The sequence below is a fragment of the Phyllobates terribilis genome, unplaced genomic scaffold (genome assembly GCF_046119375.1).
Source record: "Phyllobates terribilis strain yellow unplaced genomic scaffold, ASM4611937v1 Scaffold_3__8_contigs__length_932513732, whole genome shotgun sequence".
Taxonomy (NCBI): Eukaryota; Metazoa; Chordata; class Amphibia; order Anura; family Dendrobatidae; genus Phyllobates; species Phyllobates terribilis.
This window is the reverse complement of record NW_027362763.1, coordinates 841330212-841340167: the sequence shown is the minus strand read 5'-3', so window position 1 is coordinate 841340167 and position 9956 is coordinate 841330212. Positions and strand designations below refer to the sequence as shown.

The 9956-nt window shown below is 42.0% G+C and overlaps 1 protein-coding gene across 1 annotated transcript in view; it reads left to right on the top strand.

The window, feature by feature from the left end:
* The first annotated feature begins 4324 nt into the window (after window positions 1–4324).
* LOC141258362 (heme-binding protein 2-like) overlaps window positions 4325–9956 on the top strand; it is a 46540-nt gene continuing 40908 nt past the window's right edge. Inside the window, exon 1 of the mRNA XM_073673368.1 lies at window positions 4325–4524. Within this exon, the coding sequence (XP_073529469.1) occupies window positions 4381–4524 (144 nt within the window). The 5' untranslated portion in view covers window positions 4325–4380. The remainder of the gene's footprint in view (window positions 4525–9956) is intronic.

Sequence of the window (9956 nt, the reverse complement as noted above, 5' to 3'; positions counted from 1 at the left end):
TCACACAGCCCTAGATCCCCCAAAAATGAAAAGGCTACGGATCTTGGAAAATGGCAAAAAACGTAAAAACTTTTTTTCATATAAAATTTCAGAATTTTTGTTCACCACTTAAATAAAAAATAAACTATACATGTTTGGTACCTGTGTACTCGTACTGACCTGGAGAATCATCTTACCAGTTCAGTTTTACGATGTAGTCAACATAGTAAATAAAAAACCTAAAAAATAATTGTGGAATTGCACTTTTTTTTGCAATTTCACCGCACTTGGAATTTTTTTCCATTTTCCAGTACACTTTCTATGGTAAAATCAAAAGCACAACTCATCCTGCAAAAAACAAGCCCTCATACAGCTATATTGATGGAAAAATAAAAAAAACTATGGCTCTTGGTAGAAGGGGAGCAAAAAACAAATGACCATGGTGTGAAGTGGTTATTAGAGAGCGGGAGCTCACAATGTGCGCTGTTGCTTCACCAATGGCAATCCATGCAACCGAGGGTATTTTTTTTTGTGGGATGACTTGTAGCTTTGAAGGGGATCATTTATTTTTCGATATATTGTACTGCCCCACTCTTCATGTTCCACTCTAGCCAGTAAAAGAGCGGTATATGCGCGAGATTTTAGGACGGGGCACAGGTGACACCAGATTTCATCATTTTTTTTTGTAGAGTCTACATATTGAGTCCTGGAATGACGTCCAAATTTTCACAATTCCATTGTACTTTACTCTAAGCTTAGACGGATAGATTAGAATTGATCTTAGAGTATTTGCTCCCATTTCAAGAGTTTGGATTTCTTCCTCAGCAGAGTACAATATAAACTAAGCCAAAGTCCACCAGACATATTCGTTACAGAGGCAAACGTAGCATTATTGTACTAACACTAGGTAAGTTATGTGTTCACTTTCTATGAATTTTCATATTCTGACTTGCAGAATTATTTGTTGACTCATAATCCACATCAGATAATGATGAATCATAACTTCTCATAAGTACATTAACCCTTAATTCAGGAGTCCTGGTTGAAACAATTGTTTTCTTAGATATTAAAGGATAAGACAACTTGAATGGAGGGTAAGCAGTCCCATACACAATAGATAGCTGACCGGCAAACTATGGTTTTGCCAATAATTTGGCCAGAAGCTAATAGGACATGCCAAAATGGGACATTTCTCGTTCTCCCTACATCATCCATCGGGGAGAGTCGGGTGGACACCATACATATTAGACTGTCGGCCGATCCCACTAATATTGGTGGCCATTATATACAGTGGTGGCCAAAAGTATTGGCACCCCTGCAATTCTGTCAGATAATACTCAGTTTCTTCCTGAAAATGATTGCAATCACAAATTCTTTGGTATTATTATCTTCATTTAATTTGTCTTCAATGAAAAAACACAAAAAGAATTGTCCTAAAGCCAAATTGGATATAATTCCACACCAAACCTAAAAAAGGGGGTGGACAAAAGTATTGGCACTGTTTGAAAAATAATGTGATGCTTCTCTAATTCGTGTAATTAACAGCACCTGTAACTTACCTGTGGCACCTAACAGGTGTTGGCAATAACTAAATCACACTTACAGCCAGTTAACATGGACTAAAGTTGACTCAACCTCTGTCCTGTGTCCTTGTGTGTACCACATTGAGCATGGAGAAAAGAAAGAAGACCAAAAAACTGTCTGAGGACTTGAGAAACCAAATTGTGAGGAAGCATGAGCAATCTCAAGGCTACAAGTCCATCTCCAAAGACCTGAATGTTCCTGTGTCTTCCGTGCGCAGTGTCATCTAGAAGTTTAAAGCCCATGGCACTGTGGCTAACCTCCCTAGATGTGGACGGAAAAGAAAAATTGACGAGAGATTTCAACGCAAGATTGTGCGGATGGTGGATAAAGAACCTCGACTAACATCCAAACAAGTTCAAGCTGCCCTGCAGTCCGAGAGTACAACAGTGTCAAGCCATACTATCCATCGGCGTCTGAATGAAAATGGTATGCTAGGATACCCAGGAAGACCCCACTTCTTACCCCGAGACATAAAAAAGCCAGGCTGGAGTTTGCCAAAACTTACCTGAGAAAGCCTAAAACGTTTTAGAAGAATGTTCTCTGGTCAGATGAGACAAAAGTAGAGCTTTTTGGGAAAAAGCATCAACATAGAGTGTGCAGGAAAAAAAAAGAGGCATTCAAAGAAAAGAACACGGTCCCTACAGTCAAACATGGCGGAGGTTCCCTGATGTTTTGGGGTTGCTTTGCTGCCTCTGGCACTGGACTGCTTGACCGTGTGCATGGCATTATGAAGTCTGAAGACTACCAACAAATTTTGCAGCATAATGTAGGGCCCAGTGTGAGAAAGCTGGGTCTCCCTCAGAGGTCATGGGTCTTCCAGCAGGACAATGACCCAAAACACACTTCCAAAAGCACTATAAAATGGTTTGAGAGAAAGCACTGGAGACTTCTAAGGTGGCCAGCAATGAGTCCAGACCTGAATCCCATAGAACACCTGTGGAGAGATCTCAAAATGGCAGTTTGGAGAAGGCACCCTTCAAATATCAGGGACCTGGAGCAGTTTGCCAAAGAAGAATGGTCTACATTTCCAGCAGAGCATTGTAAGAAACTCATTGATAGTTACCGGAAGCGGTTGTCCGCAGTTATTTTGGCTAAAGGTTGTGCAACCAAGTATTAGGCTGAGGGTGCCAATACTTTTGTCTGGCCCATATTTGGAGTTTTGTGCGAAATGATCAATGATTTGATTTTTGCTTTATTCTCTTTTGTGTTTTTTCCTTGAAAGCAAATTAAATGAAGATAATAATACCAAAGATTTTGTGATTGCAATCATTTTCAGGAAGAAACTGAGTATTATCTGACAGAATTGCAGGGGTGCCAATACTTTTGGCCACCACTGTATGTATATATATATATTTTTTCTTCTTAGAATTTTGTAAATTTGCAAACAGAAGACTACTGAAATTGGCAATGAAGGAAGCTGCATGGGTCCATCAGATGACCACCAACTAGTGATGAGCGAGTATGTTTTGTTAACCCTTTCGCCGAGTATGCTCGGGCGAGCACCGAGTAGTTACAGCTGCTCAGTGATATGGTTGAGTCACTCCCGTGTGCATGATTTGCGACTGTTTGACGGCTTTAAAACATGTGAGGAATGTCTATTTATTACATCTTCCTCACATGTATTAAAGCTGTCAAACAGTCGCAAATCATGCACACGGGAGTGACTCAACCATATCACCGAGCAGCTGTAACTACTCGGTGCTCGCCCGAGCATACTCGGAACAGAACATACTCGCTCAACACTACCACCAACAATTAATAAGTGGTGGGGTGGAGTAATTTGTACAGAGCGCCAACAAATCAAAGTAGGAGACTGATGTAGCTGGAAATTCATGAATAAAAAAATATGCATATCTGAATGTCCGAGCCATCAAAATTTAAAATTATTTAAATTGTAAATGAAATGTTGAAAAACAAACAAAAAAACAGGTAGAGTTGCCATTTTTCCTTTCCTGCACTTTTTAAAAAAAACGCTATGAAAAGTAATCAAAACATCATAACTACCCCAAAATGGTATACATATATAAACAAGCACACTTACACAGCTCTATTGCTGGAATAAAAATGTATTATAGATTTCAGTTAAAAGCTATACAAATCATTTTGTTTTTACTAAGTTCTACATTTTTTTAACCACTAAAATATAAAAAAAGATATAAATTTGGTATTGTCGTAATTGTACTGACCTGAAAAATCATGTTCCCAGGTCCTTTTTACTGCACATTGAACCTCATAAATACAAAGCCTTAAAGACAATGGCTTAATTTCCTTTTTATTCCCACTATTTCACACATTTTTTCCTATTAATTACTACATTATATGATAACATGAGTAGTGTCATTCAAAACTTCAACTCATCTAACAAAATTTAAACCCTCACTTGGCTATGTCGAAGAAAGAAAGGGAAGCGGAAGCGAGAATCTAAAAATGGACATTCTGACATGGATTTTCAGCATAAATACAACAGCCTCATCAGGTCTATGGGAGCTATATAATAATGTATGCAGTTTGTATGGCGAATTCTGGTGACAGATCCTATTTACTACTTGTTTATATTTTTATCTAAAATGTTGTAATATGTGATCTTTAACACATGACGATGTTCTATAAAGATATTTTGCATGGTGAGAGTTTTTTAATTCTGCAAGTATGTGAAAGTGATTCAGCCTAAAGTCAACAAAACTATTTTCAAAAGACTTTCTGCGCCTCGGCTCTAAACAGCAGTGAAGTGGTTAACCTTTCGCCCCCTCCCCCTCTGTGCTGTATATAATTGTGTAGCCAGAAGCCTTCTGTCTCAGTAATCTCTGAACTTACTGAATGGCTATGGCTTCTGCGTCTCTTCTACTCCTGTGCTTGGTGTATGGGACTGTGACACTTGCTGGAGAAAACAGCGTTGATGGCTTCCCTCCTTTTTGTGGAAACTACCAGTGCCCCAAATACCAGGTGTTGAAAAAATACAATGTAAGTTATGTAGGTATAATGTTGTGTGACTGTGATCGGGAGTGCTGGATGCATTGCTCTATGACCAATGCCTCATGTATCAAAGGGCACTGTGCCACAGAAAGTATCAGGCCAGCCTACTGGGTCAACCCCTCAAGAAAGAGATTTTACTAAGTACTTTGACAATCGGAAGTAATTGCAGAAAGATTTCTAAATGTTTAGAAAGTTATAATATAAATTCTACTCATGCATTGCCTACGAGCTCTGATAATGGGGCCTCGCTAACTGGTGTCTGGAGATATCCCCTGTCTATAGGCTATAGCCACCCTTAATAATCATATCAGATTTATTTATCTACTTGTAACTTACATTTCCTTTAGGAACAGCATGTTTATTAGCTTCTTACTATCTACACCTTCTATGGCTAGAAGCCAAGACAATGAGTTTGCCTTATAGTTTTCATAGTTTAATGTTGATAGAAGATATAAGCCCATTGAATTCAACCTATAACCTAACAAGTTGATCCAAAGGAAGGCAAAAACCCTACAAGAAAGATGCTAATTGCAGGAACGTTGGGGAAAATTGCTCTCCAACTCCAGATATGGCAATCTGATTACCGTATATACTCAAGTATAAGCCGACTTTTTCAGCCCATTTTTTAGGCTGAAAAAGCCCCCCTCAGCTTATACTCGGGTATATACTTTATTGTATATACATTCTGGTGGTGGATAGTGTTGGGGGGGTGGAAGTTGCGGCGGTGGAGGAGCGGGGCACACGCACTAGCTGCTGCTGCGGCTACCACGTGTGCCCGCTGCTAAAGGAAAATTAATATTCACCCTTCTCCACGCCCATGGGAGTGAAGAGGAGTGAATATTAATTTCTTTAATAGCGTGCACACAGTGTCAGCAGCGCCGTTGCTCCCACTGTGGCTCAGCTATTCTCCATGCCCGCTACTAAAGAGAATGCATATTCACTCCTCTCCACGCCCATGCAATCCAGGATTGGGGATGATGGGTGCCATGCATACCAGGATTGGGATGAGAGGGCCATGCATACCAGTATTGGGATGAAGGGTGCAATACATACCAGGATGAGGGGTGCCATGCATACCAGGATTGGGGATGAGGTGGCCATGAGTACCAGGATTGGGGATGATGTGGCCATGCATACCAGGATTGGAACACCACCAAAGAAAAAAAATTCGAAAAACTGTCCAATATACATGAAACAATTTTTTATTTGTTCAAATAAAGTAATTGTGAGCGACAATATAGTGAATAAGCGGGGAATTAAAAACAAACACACAAAAAAGATAGCGCCACAGCAGACTTGTGGATGAATGATATGACCAGTCAATTATAATGACCCACTAATCTGGCGTACCTAGGCAAAAATGTAAGATGTACATACAGAACAAAAAACGATGCATAGCTGGTGCTGAAATACACAGATGTGTTTGCCTTAATTATTTCTGCTTATGAACATGAATTAATATAGAGGACAAAGTCCTGGGCACTAATCAGATATGTTGGATAGCTTATTTAATGTGCCTCTGTGTATAAAAAGCAGGAAAAAGAGGTGTGTGTACAGGGCAATGGAAAAAACTATGCATGGCAAAGTGCTAGTGTGCATCAATATATTCACACCGTTAGTTCTGTTGTGTGAACATAAATAGAATGGAAACAGAGTCTTAGGTACTTCAATAGACTAAAAAAACAACTATAACCGACACACTGATAGTGGAATGTAATGATTGTCCCATAATGGACGCCAGGCTGCCATGGTTGACAGTATAATGAATGATACTAACAGCCTGGGAATGGAACAACTGCTCTGCAATGGTGCCCACCCCGACGCGCGTTTCGGCATCAAGCCTTCGTCTCGGGGTGGCGTCATTGTATTCCGTCCAAGATTAAAAATCATTGCAACAAGAAATCCCAAAGGCATATTGCCCTATAGCACACAGTACAAACCACAGGTAGTGTGCAGTACCAAGTACTAGACTCCAAAGACATGTATACCACAAAAAGAGAAAATGGAGCCTTTGTTTAAAGATAAAAAATGTATAAATTTTATTAACACAGAATATGAGACAAAACAAGACACATAATAAAAAGACATGTGCAAGAGGGCTAGAATCAATAGCAGCGGGTACTGGCAGTACTAGGGGGGGATGGGGATTACAGGGGGATACATGCCAAAATGGTAATCACACATCAATAAATATAGCTTGCACCCATGAATCCCCTAGGTCTTTCACTGTGGCAGTAAGACTCCACAGAGTAGAGCCCTGCAAATAGACTGTGGATTATGGCAGTATTCAATTTAAGTCAGACACTAATAAATATGTCAGTCATAAAAGTCCAGTAAGCAACAGAGAAAAGAACCCCCCATTGGAGCAAATATAGAAAAAACCACAGTAAAGGAGGATGACAGGTAGCAATGCTTACCCTAGGCCAGTATATCAACAAATAGAAAAGAAAAACCGCTTCCCAACGCGCGTTTCGCGTGTAAACTGATAGGCTTTCTCAAGGGAAGGTATGGTAGAGTGGAAACAGGACCTTAAAATACATCAGGTGGGAGGTCAGGTGGTGCACCACGTGACCGTCAAGCAGCCAATAACATCCATAATACGGCGCATGCGCAGTGGAACGGGCAGGTCCCGCAGCTGCAACACGGCAGTCACTTCCGGGAGTACGCAGCAAGGGGCTGCATATTCACAGAATGGAAGACGCCGGGCGCAGCTGAACGGGGCAAGGTCGCGCCACATGCACGCGCACAGAATGTGGGTGGCAACATAACACAGGGTGCATTTAAAGAGAGAGAGCATAAATGCCACTCTATGAATGGAGTACATAGATATGAATGGGACACCTCTCCATATAAATCAGCAAATTAACACACAGTGATAATAAAATGCTAAGGCACCAGTAATTCTTCATACATAGGATACAGAGATATCATTTAGTCAAATTAGTACATATAACGATCTCCATACATAATTATGGTGCCTGCAGAGAGTCAGAGGTAGTGGTTGCAGGTATGAGGTTGGTGCACAACTGTATATCTTGGGGGAATAAAAAAGACCTAAACAAGAAGTAATGGACAAAATATAAAAACAAAAATTAGGAAACATAAAAGACCATACCAAGAAAAGAATAAAGATAAAAACTGCTAAAGTAAAACTCAGCAAATACGCAGTACAGACCATAGAGAGAATATCACCAGGAGGAGGCGCACGCATGGCGGTTCATAGAAATGGAGCATAACTAATAGTCTCGTTCAAACCCTTTGGGGACAAAGTATCCAGTGTAACTATCCACTTTGTTTCAGTCTGAGCCAATAGACGCTTCACATTACCCCCTCTTGCCCCAAGGTGGACTATGTCTATGTCCCGGATAAGTAGTGATGATGGGTCACAATTATGGAAGAGGCGGAAATGACGCGGAAGAGTTTTTAACTCAGAGGGGTCCGTCACGGACTTGGCCGCAGCAATTTCCCTGACGTGTTCCCGAACTCTGACTCTGAGTTCCCTAGATGTAAGGCCAACATAAATGAGTGGACATCCACACGTAGCATAGTAAATCACATTAGTGGAACTGCAGGAGATACGGTGTCGGATGACAAATTGTTTATCCCCTGCCGCAGAGTCAAAAGTCCGGGTACGTAGGACATTGCTGCATGCCAAGCAGTGACCGCATGGGAAACACCCCAGAGTAGGTTGGAATGTTGAGAGAAAAGTTTTATTAGAAGGGACGTAATGGCTCCTAACTATCAAGTCATTAAGATTTTTCGCCCTCCTAGAAGTCATGGACGGAAAATCTCCAAGGGTGTCCACCAGAGCGGGTTCTGTCAATAAGATTGGCCAGTGCCTCTTAAGGATAGTACGCATCTCGTTCCACTTTGTGTTGTATGTGGAGATAAAACGGGTCTGATTGTCAATGGATCTATTAATTCTCTGACCGTATAGAAGTTGGGAGCGGGGTGTTGCCTTGGCTCTATTATATCCTCTTTTTATCGAACGCCTGCTGTAACCAAGGCCTCAGAAGAGGAACAGATCCGCCTAACCCTCAGGTACTGTCCAACCGGGACGGCCCCAATCGTTGCGGGATTGTGTGCAGAAGAGGCATGAATGAGTGAATTTACAGCAGTCGGCTTCCTAAATACATCAGTCCTGATGGAGAAGTCAAGGTCCACCTCCAGGCTGACGTCAAGGAAGTCGATTTTAGCTGCATCCGCTTGATATGGTAAGCGGATATTCAGATCATTGTTATTGATCTCACTCATAAACCTTTTGAGCTGCTGCGGTGTACCCCTCCACAGAAGAAGGATATCATCAATATATCTGTACCAGCATAAGATATGGGTGGCGGTCCACGCCCCCTCGTCGCCAAAAAGGGATCTCTCCCAGGCCCCCAGGAAGAGATTGGCGTACGAGGGCGCGCAGGCCGCGCCCATAGCTGTGCCGCGTAGCTGGAGATAGAATTGGTCCTTGAAAATGAAAAAATTGTGGGTCAAGATAAACCGCAGCAGCTCTAAAATAAAATCGCAAAGAGGGCCGCCCATGTTGGAGGCCCCGAGGAAGAGACGGACCGCCTCCAAACCGTCAGAGTGATCAATGCACGTGTATAGGGTCTCCACATCCGCTGTAACCAATAAAGTATCAGAGTCCACAGAGACGCCGTCAAAACGAGTAAGCACGCCCGTCGTGTCCTTTAATTATGAAGGGAGAGTCTCTACGAGAGGTTTTAAATAAAAATCAACAAATTTGCAGATAGGTTCGCAGAGGCTCTCAATACCGGACACGATCGGGCGTCCCGGTGGATTGACGGCGTCTTTATGGACCTTGGGCAGCAGATAAAAAGTGGAGACCCTGGGAAACCATACGGTAAGACCCTCAAGGACCTTTTTGTCTATAACATTGGCCTCAAAGGCCCTAGCCAAGATGGATTGAAGCTCTGCTGAGAAGGAGGAGAGCGGGTTATGGCTCAATTTTGTGTAAGTATTTTTATCACGTAACTGCCGTAGTGCCTCTTTCTCATAGAGGACACACGGCCAAACCACCACGTTCCCACCTTTGTCAGCACATTTAAATACCACATCAGGGTATGACTGGAGTTTAGTAAGAGCTGCTCTCTGAGGGCCTGTAAGATTGTCCTGTCCCCGTGCCTTGGAGATTTTCCTAAAGTCCTCAGAGACCAGTCTAGTAAATATCTCAACAGCTGGACTGATTAAAAGGGGGGGAAAGCGTGTGGATTTAGGAAAGATTTGTGGGGGGAACCTACCTCTGGCTTCGGTCGCCTGTTCACCGAGGAGGTCCTCCAGTGATTGTAGCACCTCCCTCTCAGCAGAGCTCATCACCGATGGCATAATACGATCTTTATAATGCAGTTTCTTCAGAATTAATTTACGTGAGAAAAGGTTTAGGTCCTTGAGGGCTGTAAAAAGATGAA